Raw genomic sequence first — 17,904 nt, 5'->3', positions numbered from 1 at the left:
GACCAAGGATGGAACCCCTCTCCTGCAATCGCAGGTGGATTCTTTACCACTGAGCCACCAGGAAAGCCTCTAGGCCTTTCCTAATTGAAGCGTAGTTGATTTACAGTGTTTCTGGTGTACAGCCAAGTGACTCAGTTATACATATATATGTTCTATTTTGGACTCTTTTCCATTATAGGTTATTACAAGATATTCAATATAGTTCCCTGTGCTTATGTATTTTATATACAGTGATGTGTATCTATTATGCCTTTTTATTTCCTATAATTCTGATGCTCTGACCCCTGGGGGCTTGCTAATCCTGGAAAGGTAGCCTTCCCCCTCCCTGCCCCCCAGGGCTAGTCAATCCCTCGAGACAGTAAAGACTCGGGCAAGACTTTTACATGCAGACAAACCGGAGCCCACACCCCAACACCTTCTCTGTGGGGCTCTTCTGCTGGAGACCACTTTCTACCTCGCCTAATTGCCCAGGTACCAGTCTAGTGGAGACGGCCCCAGGCTGCAGAGGCTGCTGGAGTTACTCAAACCAACCCATCCTAAGGTGTAACTCTGCCTTGCCTTTCCTGCAGAATCCACACAAAGGTTCTTGCCCACGTTATCCTCCAGGCCCCTCTGCTTCCTGAACAACCCTGGTGCCGCGCCCTGTCGCCCTGTGTGGCTCCTCCTCTCAGCAACTGTCAGCTTGTGAGTAACAAACTGTCTTTTCAACAGCAGTCATCTCCCATCTGTAGGCCTAGGCATCACTGAGCAACAATAAAACCTTCATTCACAATAGCAAGGGCTGGGGGAGGGGGAACTTCCCTGGTGGTCCAGCAGCTAGGACTTGGCATTTTCACTGCCATGGCCTGGGTTCAATCCCTGGTTGGGGAACTAAAATCCTGCAAGCCTTATGGTGTGGCCAAAAATAAAAATAAAAAAGAGAGAAAGAAAAAAATACAGTAGTAGGCAGCACCTTCACAGTGGCAGGTAAAGGACAGATAAAGGAGCACCCTGCTCACCAGCATCTAAGGACCCATGGGCCTCCAGCACCCTTGCCAAGGCTGACAGTCACCTCTAGATGCCCCCTGCAGCTCATGCTGAGGACCACGCCACCCCCGCTCTGTGATGCCTGCAAGTTGGCTGTGGCCTGAAGCGTCAACCTCCACAGCGGTCATGCCGGAGGCTCAGCCCGCCACGGGCAGCCCACTGCCCACCTCCACTCGCCCGGGACACTCACTGCACCACGGCCCGGGGTTCCACGGGGCTCAGGGTGTCATACACCATGACCAAGTCACTGCCACGTTCATCGCAGGTGGAGACATCGAAGCTGCGGAAGGTGAGGCTCAGCACAGAGTCAGCGTCCCCCCGCAGCGTCCACTGGCAGCGGGCGTGAGATGGGTAGGGGCTGTCGGGGAAGCCAGGCGTGCTGAAGCGGGTGGGCTCGCTGCCCTGGGCGTGCAAGGCAAAGCTGCAGCTGTCTGTGCGGGGCAAGAGGACACAGGGCAGAACTGGGCAGGAGAGCCACCATGACCCCCGCCCACAGGGGTGCAGCCAGGCCTGGCCTCTCTGAGGTGCCCCAGGCTGCTCTGGACCCAGGAGAGGCCAGGAAGGGGGTTTGTCCTGGCCTGAGAGAGGCAGAAGGATGTGCTGGCCATCACCACGTGTGACTCTGGGGGACCCCCTTGACTGAGCGGGCATCTGGCCACATCGCTTCCCTTCTCCTTTGGGAGGAGGGCAGATACTTACTGTCCTGGGTGTTCTGTGCTATTCTGGGGTCACTGGCTGAAGAACAAGAGGGAGAAGAAAGCACTTACTCATGCAGTCCATTTCCTCATTCCCCTAGAGGGAGGTGCCCGGCCGGCTCGCAGTCTCTTCTCCCAGGCACTGACTCCGGGAGAGCTGAGGCCCCCACACCAGCCCAGGAGCAGGCCGTGCTCCAGGCCGGACCAACACCCACCCCTGGTGCCCCCTGCACTCACGGAAGGCCACCACCGAGGTCATCACGAAGGAGCTCATGGAACGGGCTCGGGGCGGCACTGTGACCATGCGCTTCTCCGCCATGGCCTGCTCGGCTTCCTTCACCAGGTGCTTGGGGATGTCGAACTCTGACCAGTAGTAGGCGATGACGCTGCCCTCGCTGGGGAGAGAGGGGAGAGCCTGAGACCCCGGGGCCCACACCTTCCCGGGTGCTCAGTGAAGACGGGGCAGGATTAAGAGCCTCCCGGCTGGAGGAGACACTCACCAAGAGACCTTCTCCAGGCCAGTCCCCCCCATGCTGCCCTAGGCTCTAGTATGCCCACCCACCTGCTGACCCCTGAGCCAGAGGCCTGGGCCCTTGATTCTCATAGTCTCACACCCAACCAGACTTGCTGGGGTTGCAGCTCAGGCTCGGGAGTGACAGAAAGCCTGGAGTGGAGTGTGGGTTCTCCCTCTAGCCTGGGCGCACTGACAGCTCGAGTCTCTTTCCTGAACCTGAAAGGGGCTGATGGTGCCGCCTGCCATACTGCCTCCATAGAAGATTAAATGAGACTAGCAAAATCTAAAGTACTTTCCGGATAAACTCAGAAGAAGGACTGGCGGGCATCTTGGCTCTTCAAGCAGGGCCTCACGGTCTCATCACCCCGGCGGGCCCCACACCCTGCCTGCCCCCTGCAGCGGACCCCCCTTCCCGCCAACCCTCCCAGCACCCACCTGAAGGCGGTCACAGTCGACGTCTTGTAGTAGGGGCCCAGGACCGGGATCCCGCTGTATAAGAACTTCAGCTGAGGGAAGGAGAGGAGGCTGATGGCGGGCCAGAGAGCGCCAAGGACCCCGGCCCCCAGCCCCCAGCCCAGGCCGCACCCTCCCTCCTGGGACCTGGGCCCCCTTCCCAGGTGCTGGAGAGCCCCTGTCACACGTCTGAGGGCAGCATGGGCCTCCTTTCTGCCAGGCGGAGGTGGGGGTGCCAGAGTCGACAGCAGCGCTGGGGAGCCGGGACTCACCGCCTCCTTCACCTTCTTGGCCAGGTTCGCAAACTCAGTGGAGTTAGAGTTCTCGTAGGCATCCAGGAAGTTCTCGTTCCGGACACTCAGGTAGCCGTTGAAGATCTTCTGGACTCGCACGTTCCGGTCTGCGAGAGACCCGGGGAGGACGGTGGTCAGGAGGGACCTCAGCCAGCCCGGGGAGCGCACCCTGCCGTCTCCTCTCCCTCCCCCCCGAGGAGGGTCACTCACCCTGGAAGTGCCACGCCAGGAGCCCCGCCAGGAGGGACAGCGCCAGGAAGGCGGCCAGCACGGCCACCAGAACCACCCACCGCCGCGGGCCGCCCTTCTCCACCTTCCTGCTGTTGTTGGCCGGCAAGAACTCCACGCCCTCCTCACAGCCATCCATATTCTGCAGAGAGATCAATGCACGGCCGTCAGAACCCCCAGCTCTGCACCCTGCCAGCCCCGCTGGGGAAGGACAGCTCCAGGCTCTTGGGTCCACCTGTGCCAGAAAAGCCGGGAGGCCGGAGCAGCGGCCTACCCTCCGGGCATCCTCAGGCACACACTGCCTGAGAACTGTGAGTGTAAATAAAAATGAAACAAGCAGCCCGTCTGAGCTCAGTCAGTGGAGACTGTCACCTCCGTGAGTCACCTCGGACGTGGGAGGAGGGCCAGGCGTGGGAGGAGCCAGCCCATCCCAGGGATCACCCCCTCAGCACCACCCGGCAAGCTGCACTGTACACACTGACCCCAATCCTTGCTCCACCAGTGTGGAACCAGCCAGAGTAAAAAGGCAGTAACCCGGTCATCTCTGCCGTGCCACGGCAGGACAAGTCTCTCTGCCTTGAGCCTGAAGTCTCCCAGCCCAGGACACCATGGTGAGCTGGGAAGGCCAGGTCTCTACTGGAATCCACACATGTCCATGCTCAGACGCAAGAGCATGAAAAACAAACGAAACTTCCAACAAATAGGACGGTGTTGGGAGGGGGCCTCCAGGACTAGGGGACACAACTACGGACACGGAGGTGGGGTGTCTGCAGCAGGCGATGGCAGGTAGGCAAACTCATCTGCCTACAGCACACAGGCTATCTGCCGCCCTAAACCCTGGGGAGGGGCTGTGCCCTTTCAGAGTTAACTGCCTCATGCCCACTCCAACAGGGTTTGCCGTAAAAGCAAAAGCCCCACCCCAAATTCCACAGAGGTGCCCATTTACTGTTTTCAGACGTGGCTGTTTTCGTGTGAACGTCATATTTGTACTTGAGCTGACATTTCCTGGTTTGTCACATTCAGACATCATTGCACGGCTTACTCGCTGCTGTGAGAGTTTCTCCCCACGCCTGCACATTTGGGTACCTGTATCTAGAATTTAATTTCCTAATGGGTTATGTTTGTGACTTTATCTAATATCAAACCCAGACATACATCCCATAGCTAACCCTACCATGACCATCATGCTACAATACATAAACGCATCAAACCAAAACATTGTGCCCCTCAAAATTACATCTCAAAACGAAGTAAAATTTTAAAAACAAAAAAGAAGCACACCCCAGAGTCAACCACTTAAGATGTTTTCAACCTGCTTGTTCTGGAATTTGTCTCCATATTTTCTGAATAATATGCCAATACCACCAACTCGATTCATCTATAAAATATAATCAGCTGACTTATATTACGGTAATGTGTATTTCAAAGTCCTTCCTTCTGTCTTTCACTCATCTTCCCAAAAGATACAGAGCTAAAGTTTAAAAAAAATTATATCCATACTCTTATGTTTTCATTATCAGTCTTGAGAATATTGTTCACTATAGTTTCCTTCTCACTACAATTGATTTGTTTTTCCTGCTGTGAATATTCATTTACTCGGGTTTTTTTTTTCTCTTTTTCACATATATCTAAGTCTTTCCATACAACCTAAGCGCTCTGTAACGTTCTTCTCACCTTCCACATAAACTCTGTCAAAGAACCTCTCATTTCATTTTCCTCTTGGAGGTACTCTGTCCTTTCCCGTAGCTGCTGTCTGGAACTTCCCCCACCACCATGACTCTGGGGAGTTCCTGAATTCAACTTCCTCTTGGGTGGATAGCATCTGTGACTTTTAGGATTATAGTTCCCCGACCAGGAATTGAACCCAGGGTCATGGCAATGAAAGCATCGAGTCCTAACCACTGGACTACCAGGGAACTTCCAATTCCCTCTTGCATTAAAACCCCTATTTCCTGGATTCCATGTCTTCATTTCTGTTGGCTTACTTCATTTTGGTGGACACATACTTCAGTAGTTTCTAGAGACGGACATTTCTTGCAACTTTGTATGTTTCAGAAGGACCTTAACTCTGTACTCATGTTTGTTGATGTCTGGGCTAGGTATAATTCAAATAATTTTCACTTAGAATTTTGAAGTCCCCAGTGTTCTACAGTTTTAATTATGCTTTGCAGAAATAAGATAATAGTAAAAATCCATCATTTTTTATTCGTAATTTGTTGTCTTTCTCTGAAAATCTTGAGGAAGTGCTCGGAATTGAGTCTTTCAACTTCACAATGCTAAGCTCTCCATCTGCCCTTTGAGCTTGGAAAGTCATATCTTTCAGTCTGGGAAAGTTTCCTGTGTTATTTTAGATTATGTTCTCCCCTTTATCTTCTCTTTTCTCTTTCGATAAGTCCTACTATATGGATCCTTTATTTATCCTTTCTCTGCTACTATTATTCATCTTGGGTTTTAATCTTTCTACTGAGTTTTTCACTTCTGCTATCAAAACTTTCATCTCCAAAAGTTCTGACTTGTTCTCTGACTTTTGGATGCAAAAATCTTCTCATCCTGATATTTCTATTGCATAACTTTTCTCAATAGAGAAACTGCTGTTGACTTTCTCTTTTGTGTTGAAGGCTTTCCTTAAATGCCTAAGAATAGGAGGCTATTTGCTCAGATTCAAGAATGAAGTCCTAAAGGTTGTTTGGAAGCTCTGTGGACATGGCTGGCCACAGGTGGCTTCACTTTGGGCCACAATTCAGTGACTAGCCAGATACTTTAATGGACCCTCCCCACTGCTAGGCTGCGTAGATCTTTTCTATGGGATGGCTTAGTTACTGTAGAGAATAATTTTCTAATCTCCGGGATGGGGTAATTTAAACCTAGCCACTAGCATTCAGAACATGGGAGAGAAGAGACCTATGACTGTTTTCGCCCTCACTGCAGCTCTCTGGCACCCAGTGTCCTCGAGTCTGAAGAAATCAATTTCCCATCCCTTCTAGAGGATGTGTGGGTAGGAGCATTTTTGTTTGGAGTGGAGGTGGGGCTCTGGAGATTTCTAATAATGTCCTTCCCTGTCTCACCTTTATCCTCTATAAATACCTGAGCCCCATTCCTGAGTCTGGCAGAGGACGTTACCAGAGAAATACTAGAAGCATATTTCCAAGTATTAAAGAGTCGTATCCCTTCAAAGGGCTCACTGAATAATGAGAAAGATAAATGAAAAAGCACACATAACAAAATACACCATGATGAAGTTTCAGAACACCGAGGTTTAAAAGTACATCCTCTATTGCATGATGTGACCAACCAGGGCTTCATTTCCAAAATATCCGAACAGCTCATACAACCCAGTAACAAAAAACAAACACCTCAATCAAAAAATGGGTAGAACACCGAACCAGCCATTTCAAAGAAATGCCTAAGAATAGCCAACAGGCACATGAGACGATGCTCAACCTAGATAATTATTAGAGAACTGCAAATCAAAACTACAATGAGGTATCACAGGTATTTACTGGTCAGAATGGCCATCATCAAAAATCTATAAATAATAAATGTTGAACAAGGTGTGGAGAAAGGGAAACCCTCTTCCTGTTGGTGGGAATGTAAACTGCTTCATCCACTATTGAAAACAGTATGGAGATTCTTCAAAACACTAAAAACAGAGTTGCCATGTGATCTCACAATCACACCTGGGCCTATATTGGAATAAAACTGTAACTCAAAAAGATACATGTTCCCCTGTTCAGGGCAGCACTATTCACAGTAGCCAAGATACGGGAACAACCTAAATGCTGACCAAAGATGAATGGATGAAGAAGATATAGTATATTTATACAATGGAATATTACTCGGCCATAAAAAAGAATGAAATATTGTCATTTGCAGCAACATGGATGAACCTAGGGATTATCATACTGAGTGAAGTAAGTCAGACAAATACCATATGATATCACTTATATGTGGAATCTAAAAATTGATACAAATGAATCCAGCAAACTTTCATGGTCATGGGTTGGAAGACTCAAGATAGTTTCTTCAGTTGCCTACAGCATGAACACTATCTTGATCAAAACCTCAGCAGGTTATTCCAGAAATTGATGAGCTGCTTCTGAAATTCGTACACAACAAGATCTGAAAAAGAACAAACTGAAGGACTTATATCGCCTTATCTTGAGATTTACTGCAAAGACAACAAATCTTTTTTTTAAGTCAAGCATTTCATTTCCAAGAGTGACTTTTATTCTTAGATGGTTCTTTTTTTAACCATAGTCTTTTCGATACTATGAATTCACCACCTTCTTGTTCTTTCTTAGGATCCCAACTTGATTGTTTTTATATGATCTTCAGAATCATGTCTTTGCCCATCTAGGTTGCAGGTTTGCTTTAAATGTCCAATGGTCCTTGGTTGTCTAAACATACTGGAAAATGAAAAACTAGTAAGGCTTTAGCTAGACTCTGAGCAAACTGTGTGTCTATGTTTATATGTGTTGGAAGAAATGTAACAGAATAATAGTTTATTCAGTTTATTTTCAGCGTACAGGGTAACTTCACAACAGTTTTCTTACTCAAGCCCCACAACAACCCAGAAAGCATTCAGGACAGGTATCCTCACTACCATTCTACAGAAAGGCAGGGAGAAAGGATGACTTTGTGGGATCACACAGCCACGAGGTGGCGCTCCAGATTTGACCTTCATCTTCGGCCTCCCTGGATCAGCATCCAGAACTCGGGGAGCAAGTATTCTGGGAAATGGGAAAGCAAACTCCTTGGGAAGGAAAGGTGGCTGACAGCATGGACAGTGGACGCCAGGGGCAACCCCGGGCTGGCTGCGGAGCACGGTGTCAGCGGTCGGGCTGGCTCCTAAGTCTGTTCATCCCTGCAGTGTGAATCCTGGGCTCCGATCAGCCCAGAAATGCTGTTTAATCAGTAACTAGATGACCTCTTTTATTACCCTACTCTTGGCTCCATTTTCAGGTATATGAGAGATCATCTTGCCTAACCCAGTCATTTTACTGATAAAGAGACTGAGGCTGAGAGACAGGGAGTGACCTGTCCAAAGTCACAAGGGAGGTCTTGCTGCTGTTGTTCATCACTAAGTCGTGTCCGATTCTTTGTGACCCCATGGACTGCAGCAGGCCAGGCTTCCCAGTCCTTCACCATCTCCTGGAGTTGACTCAAACTCATCTCCATTGAGTCGGTGATGTCATCAAACCATCTCAACCTCTGTCACCCTTTTCTCCTTTTGCCTTCAATCTTTCCCAGCATCAGGGTCTTTTCTAATGAGTCAGCTCTTCCCATCAGCTGGCCAAAGTGTTGAAGCTTCAGCTTCAGTCCTTCCAGTGAATATTCAGGACAGATTTTCTTTAGAATTGACTAGCTGGATCTCCTTGCTGTCCAAAGGACTCTCAAGAGTCTTCTCCGACACCACAATTTGAAAGCATCAGTTCTTCAGCACTCAGCCTTCTTTATGGTCCAACTCTTACATCTGTACATGACTACTGGAAAAACCATAGCTTTGACTCTATGGACCTTTGTTGGCAAAGTGATGTCTCCGCTTCACAGAGGGAGTGAAGCCAGTAAAACAACAAAGAGGGACAAGCCACACCAACCCTTGTGGCTGGCATTTTACAGATGCATGGGACCGGGAGGCCCCCAGGGAAATAGGAGGCAGGCAGTTCCCACCAGCTCAGGCTCAACGGCAAACATAGCCTTCTCCCTACGTGCAACCACCTCTACAGGCCACAGATCCGACGGAAGAGTGAGGATGCGCATGCACACCTGGGCCGCTCCTTTCTCTTTCATAAAGTAAACACGTTTGCAGGTGCACACATAAAACCCAGTGCTGTGCTGTGAAGCAGGCGCTGGCCTACCACAAACAGAGGCCATACAATGCTCAAGGCCTCTTCTCACCAGCCGGCTTGAGTCAGATCCTGGAGGCTCAAGGCCAACTCAGAAAAGAGAGTGAGCAACGACTGCCTGGAGAACAGACAGACATCACAGGTGCACACGAAGCTCCTGGAGGATGACCCAGGGAGCGGGACACTGGGGCAAATCAGATCGCCACCGTGTCCACCCGACTTCCTGGAGAGATGGGGGGACACCACCCAAAGACCCAGGAGGAGAGACATGTAAGCCCTGGAGAATACCATATTTTCTGCCGGTTTAAAGCACGCCAATGCAAATGATGTCTATCCTCCCCAAAGTCAGGGGTTGTCCAAAAAATGAATTTATAGATGGTAAAAAGGGAAAGGTATATTTTATTTGATGTTATAGGAAAGATCCTTGTGGGCTTCCCTGGTGGCTCAGTAGTAAAGAATCCTCCTGCCAGCGCAGGACACGTGGGTTCGATTCCTGGATCAGGGAAGATCCCCTGGAGAAGGGAACGGCAGCCAACTCCAGTATTCTTGCCTGGAGAATCCGGGACAGAGGAGCCTGGAGGGCTACAGTCCATGGGGTTGCAAAGAGTTGGACATGACTGAGTGACTAAACAACAGACCCTTGTGGCCACCCTACTTCTGTTAAGTACCAAACTCACCAGAGCTAAAAGCTACATGCTTGGCAAGCAAAACTGTGTCCAAGTCAGCCTCAGAAGCCTCTGGGCAGCACCCTTCGCCCGGTTCCCCTGGATGGGCTGGGACCGCTGCTCGCCCGCCAGGCCGGCTCTCCCACCGGCTCCAGGGACCAGCAGATCCAGAGCCAGCAGCTGCAGCTGGCAGGTCATTATGGTCCTTGCGGGAGAACAGCTACTGGTAAGTGCTCGTGTTTACAAACAACAGAAACGACAGTAATGACCCCAAAATCCACATGAGACTCCAGTCAAAACAGGGAATAAATCAATCTTCACACCAGGCTCTCCTTTTTAAGACTGTTCCTCATTTGGCCAACATTGGGTGTGATCTGTTAGGAAGGCCAGGGATGAAGCTGAGGCTGAAGAAGTCGCGGGGAGTCCTGGGAGGGGCCGCAAAACGCCCTCAACGTGATGCCTGGTGATGTGCTCCTGCAGCTGAGGATCAAGGTCAAGGCAGAAGTGATGTCACTGGCTGCAGACACTGACCTGAGGCTAGACAGGGTGGCTGGCTTCAAGCGCCACTCCCAGCTCCACCATGAACTGCTGGTCACGGGTTCGGTCACTCAGTATACCCACCAGGTGGGACAGATTTCAGTTCTTTTGTAAGAGTTATTTATTCTTTATTTTTGACTGTTTGGGGTCTTAATTGCACACAGGCTTTCTCAAGTTGAGGAGAGTGGAGGCTACTGTCTAGTCGCAGTGCACGGCTCTAGGGCACGGGCTCAGTACTTGGAGCACACGGGTTAGCTGCTCTGCAACATGTAGGATCGTCCCAGAACAGGGATCGAACCTGTGTCCCCAGCATTGGCAGGTGGATTCTTAACAACTGGACCACCAGGGAAGCCCAGGATGGATGCCAATTCCATGATGAGAACCAGAAAATATCCGTGAGATGGTTCAAACAAGAAAGCACGGTGTGCATGCCTGCAATCATTTCCCCAGGTGAGGGTCCATCTTGTGCGACTTCGAAGATGCCTTTATTTTCAAGAGGAAAAGAAAAAGCCAGCATAACTCTCTTGGCCACTCCCCAATGCCAGGTTGAGTTGGATCCTGGCCAGAGTCCCTAGAAACTCAGCATGACTCAAGGCCACCAGAGATGACAGAGCAAGGAGTGAATTCCAAAACCTAACACTGTATTTGTCACCCTGGGAGATGCTAAGCACAGTACAATGCATAGCACTGAGATACCAGGGGTGAAACTGAAGAAAGGCCCCTTCTTCAATTTGCTAGTTATGAAAGGACCCTGTCTCCAGGCAGGAGGGCCCTACTTAGATGGGCTCTCTCCAGTTAAATCAGCACCATGGGCTTCCCTGGTGGTCCAGTGGATAAGAATCCATGTTGCAATGCAAGGCATACTGGTTTGATCCCTGGTCCGAGAAGATCCCATATGCCTCGGAGCAGCCTCAATGCCACAACCACTGAGCCAAGCGCTAGGGCCCACGAGCCCACAACTACGGAAGCCCACGTGCCCTAAAGCCTGTGCTCCACAACAGAGAAGCCACTGCAGTGAGAAGCCCGTGCACCTCAACTAGAGTCGTCCCCGCTCTCTGCAAGTAGGAAAAAACCCAGGCGCAGCAATGAAGACCCAGCACAGCCAAAGACTAAATAAATACATCATAAAAAACCAGCACCCATCAAAAAAACCTCGAGCGGCTGTGGGCAGAAAGCAGCCGACATGCAGGCTCTCAAGGGCAGGGACTTCACTCACTCTGCGGTCACTGCAATCCCGGCCCCACACAATGACCAGTACAGAAAGGACACTTGATCCGCTCGTCACAGGATGACCGAAGCAACAGAAGAGAAGGGGAAAGACGCCCACATCAGAATCCACTCACTCACCAGCCCTGGGGTGACTGATTTCCCCAAAGAAGCCAGATTCTCAAAAAGCAGGAGGCTCCCCTCGATCGTACCACCCCAGCATTTCCCAGACTTGCCTGCTTGTGAAAAATAATGATTAAAATACATCAGCGAAAGGAGCATAGCGCTTGCCCGGCATCCAGATCCCCTGGCCCCTCTCCCGGGAGGTTCCGATGCTGCAGGCAAGGGCATGGCCTCCGGGTCTGCAAGCTTAACCCGCATCCCAGGTCATTCTCGGGAAATGGATCTGGAGAGTACCAGCTGCCTACCCTTTCCTGGAGGCTGCTGGCCCGGCCCACCCACCTCCCCTCTCAGTGAGAAGAGCTGGCCGGCCAGGTCATGTCAGTTTCAGTCGGCCTATTTTAAGCAACCACCTGGGATGCAAGGTACCTGCAAGAGGGGCTGGACTTGGCGCCCAAGCTCAGGGCCCTCCCACACAGCTTATGAGCAGCACCCAGAAGTCCCGGAGGCTGCCAGCAGACACACACTGCCAGCCAAGGCTCATCAGCGGCTGATGGGATCCCTGAGCTCTCTGCCTTCTTGTTGCTCGATCCTCTGACCCTTCCCTTTCAACCTGGTCACTTTTCTCAGCTGCTGACCTGCCGGGAAATGGGTGAGGCAGCAGGGCCCTACAGAGGATCCAGAATTACCTGCAGATCTGTGACCCCAAGGCATCCAGGAGAACAGAAAGCTGACCCAGAACCAACGGCTCCCACTGGAGGAAATAAAGCCAAACTCCGTACACCTGGTCAGAGTCAGACGGAAAGTTCCCAGGGTCTGACTCAGTCGACCGTGGGCACTGCGGGCCAGGACCCGGTGATTCTCTGCCAGTCAGCATCCGGCTCCTGCAGGTTTCATGCCTGTATCCCCTCCCCATTGCTGGCACTGCCCAGGGCCCCGCCTGGCCACACCACTGTGGCCCTAGGACCACACACACCTGCAACCAGACTCGGCAGACACAAGCCTCTTCTTTCTTTCACGAGGGGTCGGGGTGGGGGGATTTCTACCCCTCCAACACTGGCCTAGGCGTGCTGACCTTGTCCTCAGCCAGGCAGCCCCCAGACCTGTGAGGAAGTACGTCAGTGCCCATCCCGCCACCCTGAAAGACTCGGCTCCCATCACCACCTCCGAAGCCCAGGGTGTCCCCGAGGACAAAGCCAGGGCCCAGCCTCTCCAGGAAGTGTCTGTGGACCACCTCAGTCCACAGTCTTTGTCTCTGGAACCTCTCCTCCCTTAGACCCTTGGCATCAGTGATATCCCCAGGGCACAGCGGGCAGGCAGGCAGGCCTGGGAGGCCAGGCGCCCCAGTTTCCTCTTCCTACTGCTTCTGTCCCCCACACTCTCTACCCTTGACTTTGCCCAGGGTTAGAACCTGATTGACAGACTGACTGAAGGACTTCCCTCTTCACAGCCAGAATTAAGTAGCCTAGCCAAGACAGGTTCCAGGGCCCAGGGAACTTTCCAGACCTGTCTGCACTCCTCTGGAAGGGGAAAGCAAGCTCAGTCTACACCCCAGGGATCAGCTGACAGCTCGCCAAGCTCTCTGGTGTCAGCCACCCCGCCACGTACCATACCTTCAGCATCTAACTTTAGATCCTCCTGGTCTCTTCCTCTCCCAGTCCTCAGTTAAATGCTCCCCCTCTTTTGTAATTCCAAGCACAGAATTCTATCTCAGATGGGCTCCAAGATTCATAACAGAGCAGCACCCCTCAATACAGCCAGTCTTTTTGATCCCACAAAGTTTGCCCCCACCATGTCCTTTTTGGTCAGAAACCCTCTTCCTGGGCCAGCCACGCCCACCTTTCTCCTGTCACCTGACCGGCAGCAGAAGTATCTGCCTGCTGGGGCAGAACCAGGCACATTCCCCCAGAAGCTAAACCAGAAAGAAACTGAACAAAAAAGGAAGAAATCAAGAAGACTAAGAAGCTAACAAAGGAGAAACTGAAGACAGAGGTGAAAGCAGCACCATGTAATTTCTTCTCATCTTTCTTCTTGACTTTTTTCTCACTGAACCCACATTCCAGTTTCATGGGATAGTGCTTTTTTAGTCGTTAACACTTTTGTTGAGATCACTGTAAATTCAAACTCAGTCATAAGAAATAATACCAAGATCCCTTGTACGCTTCACCCAGTCTCCCTCAATGTTACCATCTCCTAAGACTATAACACCATGACACTGCTATAACCCACAGATCTGATTCAGATTTCCCATTTTACTTGTACTCATTATTAAGTTCCATAAGATTTTATCACTGGTGTATGTCTGTATCTACCAACAGTCAGGATTCTGAACCAAGACTTCCCTGGCAGTCCAGTGGTTAAGACTACTCACTTTCAGCGCAGCAGGCATGGATTCAACCCCATGGACTGTAACCCACCAGACTCCTCTGTCCATAGGATTCTCCAGGCAAGAATACTGGAGTGGACTGCCATTTCCTTCTCCAGAGGATCTTCCTGATGCGGGGATCGAACCCGAGTCTCCTGCATTACAGGCAAATTCTTTACCATCTGAGCCACCAGGAAGGCCCCGGGAATGTTAGAACAGTGAAAGTGTGAAAGTGTTAGTTGCTCAGTCGTGTCCGACTCTTTGCGACCCTACCGACTGCAGCCCGCCAGGCTCCTCTGTCCATGGGATTCTCCAGGCACGAATGCCGGAGTGCGTTGCCATTTCCTTCTCCAGGGCCAGGAACATTAGCTCAACTACAAATCTAGCAGTTTGGGAGAAGGCACTGAATATGCAAAGAAGAAAGCCCCATCACCAGGGAGAGGCCTGGAGGCCCCAGTCTATGATTACAATCTGTGCAAGGACAGAGCCAGGAGAGAACACGGTTCCGCAGTTCTCCTGTCCCTTCCCCTGGGGGCCACCCTTTCTGGGAGAAATAGCTTCTTTTTTGGCTCAGGCCAGCGTTACAAAGTTATCCCCTCCCCCAGGGCGCTCGGCATCACAGTAGCCCAGCATATTAGCATTACAATAGAACCAGGCTTCCCAGGTGGCTCAGAGGTTAAAGCATCTGCCTGCGATGTGGGATACCTGGGTTTGATCCCTGGCTCAGGAAGATCCCCTGGAGAAGGAAACAGCAACCCACTCCAGTATTCTTGCCTGGAGAATCCCATGGACGGAGGAGCCTGGTGGGCGACAGTCCACGGGGTTGCAAACAGTGGGACACGACGGAGCAGCTTCACTTCTTCAGAACCAGCCTCATTCCTCCCAGCTCCTCCAGCTCCAAGCATCTACAGAAACACTCCTCTGGGTCTGCTCTTTGTCCAGCTCAAATGCTCAACTCAACCAACTGTTCAAACTGAACCTCTGGTCATCTGGTGCCACTTCACAGGAGCGACGTTCCTGTTAAGACCTAGAACCCAGAATTCAGCAGCAGAATTCGAATGGGTCGGGGCTGTTCATCAACTTCTTCCCTTAGCCCCCAGGCTCTGTTTCCATTCATTGTTCCATAACACAGGCCATTAGCACACACAAATACCACAAATAAAATAACAATCAGAATGGCACATCCACAGCAATCAAGAATGTTTTTTCAAAGAGTAGATAATAATGTGGAAAAAACTCTCCTTAAAAAAGTCAAAGTCAGTGTTGGACCCTTCCCACCCTTCCAAACTCCCGCTTAGGTGCCTCCTCTGAGAAGTTCCCCAGGAAAGCCCTGCCGCTTCTGGTCTCCCCAGCATCCCAAGCACAGTTCCAGCCGCAGCTGGTCAGCATCTCAGGGTCAACCACCTGCTCCTTAAGCATGGAGGCAGGAGCGGGAGGGAGCCGTGTCTTGTTCCACAATCCTAGCATGCATAAAGATCTGCAATAAATGTGTGATGGATTAGTTCATTACAATCATGCCTTTAGCGGCAGAACAGGAAGAACATTATGATTCCATCTGGGAAAGAATACATGTACATATATATATTAATATCCACAGAAGTATTGGTTCATGCATAGAAGACTGTAGGGGAATAGAAACCAAACCACTTACAGGGATTATGAAACCTGGGAGAGAGATTATTTCAGAGGAATTTCACTGTGTATATTTCTGCATTGCTCAACTTTTTAAAAAAAGTCCTGAGGCATCCCTGGTGGTCCAGTGGTTAAGAATCTGCCTGCCAATGCAGGAGACACAGGTTCCATCTGCGAGTTTGATCCCTGGTCAGGGAAGATCCCACATGCAGTGGAGCAACTAAATCCGTGCGTCACAACTACTGAGCCCACATGTGCTACTGAATCCCACGCGCCCTAGAGCCCGTGCTCCGCAACAAGAGAAGCCACCGCAATGAGAAGTCTGCACAAGAGCAGCCCCTGCTCGCCACAACTAGAGAAAACCCACACAGCCAAAAATAAATAAAAGTCCTCTCCTAACTCCAATAATCAGAAAGAAGAAAGCAACTTTTTAATAGAAAATATACACAGGCAATACCAAGATATTAAAAAGCCTCTCTAGAGAATTCCCTGGCGGTCCAGGGGTTAGGACTGCATGCTTTCACTGCTGAGGGCCTGGGTTCAACCCCTGGTCAGGGAACTAAGATCCCACAAGCTGTGCAGTGTGGCCAAAGATAAATAAAATAAAATATGAAAATAATTGTTTAAAGTATGACCAAGTAAAAACGCTGCGGAGCGGGGAGATTTACTTGACATTTTAGGGAGACACATTACAGGCCTGGCTTCACAACTCAAAACTCTGGGTCTGCCGTGGCGCCCTGCTGGCTCCCTGGCCTCCTCCGGTCCCAGCCGTGGGAGGCTGAAGGCGTGGCATCTGCAATCAGGGTGGTGCGCTCACTCTCAGCAAAGCCGGACACAGTGCTATTCTGTGCGGCCTCCCCGGCAGGCAGCCCAGGGCCTTCTGACTCATGATTAAGTCAGCCCAGGTGTCAGCCTTTCCCTCCCGGTAGGATGCCACCGACAGAGCCGATTTCTCCAACACCACGTCAGAGCTGTTCCGATACAAGAAACGACACAGGAAGGACACAGGGGCAGCCCCAAGGCCACCGCCCTGAGCGACCCGGGTGCGTGAGGGCAGCCTCGTGGGCACAGCTGTGCAGCGAGACACTCATTCCTCCAGCCTGCAGTCTTCCACTCTGCCCTGCAGACAGGAGGCCGAGATGCCTTCCAGAACATACACCACACATGTACAACAACACACTAGGTAAAACCCCTGTACGTGGCACAGACTGCACAGAGCATGCCAAACATAAACAATCTGATTGGTTTCCTCTGGCAGGTGAAGTTCTTCTAAAATTCCCATTATGGGCTTCCCTGGAGACTCAGTGGTATAGAATCTGCCTGCCAATGCAGGGTTTGATCCCTCGTCGGGGAATGGAGCAAGAGCAACTCAGACCGTGTGCCACAACTCCTGAGCCTGTGCTCTAGAGGAGTCGAGACTACTGAAGCCCATGTGCCCTTGAGCAGGTGCTCCGGAGCAAGAGAAGCCACCGCAATGAGAAATCTGCGCAGCGCAACGAAGAGTAGCGCCCACTAGCCGCAACTAGAGAAAGCCCACACAGCAACCAAGACCCAGCACAGCCAAAAATAAATAAATTTTTTTTAAAAATGTTTTTAATGCCTGTAATGATTTTTAACCATGTGTATCCTAAACAGAAGCTACATTTTTCAGTGTCATCTCCACTTGGTCTCCTGGTTTACTAGGTGAGGTTTACCAACCTCATCAAAGGAGAAACCAGTCGGGTGTGGTGTGACAGGTTGGCAGTGGACCCATGGTTGGCGCCTGGTGCTCAGGACCCTGTCCAACCACGTGTTCCAGGGCTTTGTTGGGGATGTGCGTCAATCACCCACCCTCTGGAATACAACTGTACAATGGCTTTACGGTTAAGGCCGTAGACTTTGAAGTCGCACAGATCTAGGTTTGAACTCTCACTCTGCTTCTAACTGCCTTTCGGCCATTCAGTTCAGTTCAGTTCTGTCACTCAGTTGTGTCCCACTCTTGGTGACCCCCATGGACTGCAGCACTCCAGGCTTCCCCGTCCATCACCAACTCCTGAAGCTTGCTCAAACTCATGTCCATTGAGTTGGGGATTCCATCCAACCATCTTATCCTCTGTCGTCCCCTTCTCCTCCTGCCTTCAATCTTGCCCAGCATCAGAGTCTTTTCAAATGAGTCAGTTCTTGCCATCAGGTGGCCAAAGTATTGGAGTTTCAGCTTCAGCATCAGTCAGTCTTTCCAATGAATATTCAGGACCGATTTTCTTTACAATAGACTGGTTGGATCTTCTTGCTGTCCAAGGGACTCTCAAGAGTCTTCTCCAACACCACAGTTCAAAAGCATCAAT

General features: G+C 50.8%; 1 protein-coding gene across 3 annotated transcripts in view; it reads right to left on the bottom strand.

Annotated features, from left to right (window-relative positions):
• ST14 (ST14 transmembrane serine protease matriptase) overlaps window positions 1–17,904 on the bottom strand; it is a 41,477-nt gene that overhangs the window by 13,026 nt on the left and 10,547 nt on the right. For 2 of the 3 annotated variants that reach the window (XM_020874684.2, XM_070457414.1), the window contains exons 2-7: window positions 3,192–3,351; window positions 2,961–3,088; window positions 2,671–2,741; window positions 1,959–2,116; window positions 1,726–1,761; window positions 1,217–1,457 (exon numbers count right to left, since the gene is read on the bottom strand). In XM_020874684.2, coding sequence (XP_020730343.2) covers window positions 1,217–1,457; window positions 1,726–1,761; window positions 1,959–2,116; window positions 2,671–2,741; window positions 2,961–3,088; window positions 3,192–3,348 — 791 coding nt within the window. In that variant the 5' untranslated portion in view covers window positions 3,349–3,351. Of the gene's footprint in view, window positions 1–1,216; window positions 1,458–1,725; window positions 1,762–1,958; window positions 2,117–2,670; window positions 2,742–2,960; window positions 3,089–3,191; window positions 3,352–13,196; window positions 13,386–17,904 lie in introns of those variants that run through there. The other variant, XM_070457415.1, reaches the window with a different exon arrangement.

Source organism: Odocoileus virginianus, chromosome 28, assembly GCF_023699985.2.
Source record: "Odocoileus virginianus isolate 20LAN1187 ecotype Illinois chromosome 28, Ovbor_1.2, whole genome shotgun sequence".
In the NCBI taxonomy this organism is placed as follows: domain Eukaryota; kingdom Metazoa; phylum Chordata; class Mammalia; order Artiodactyla; family Cervidae; genus Odocoileus; species Odocoileus virginianus.
Note: the sequence above shows the minus strand (reverse complement) of the source record. Positions and strands in the feature narration are given on the sequence as shown.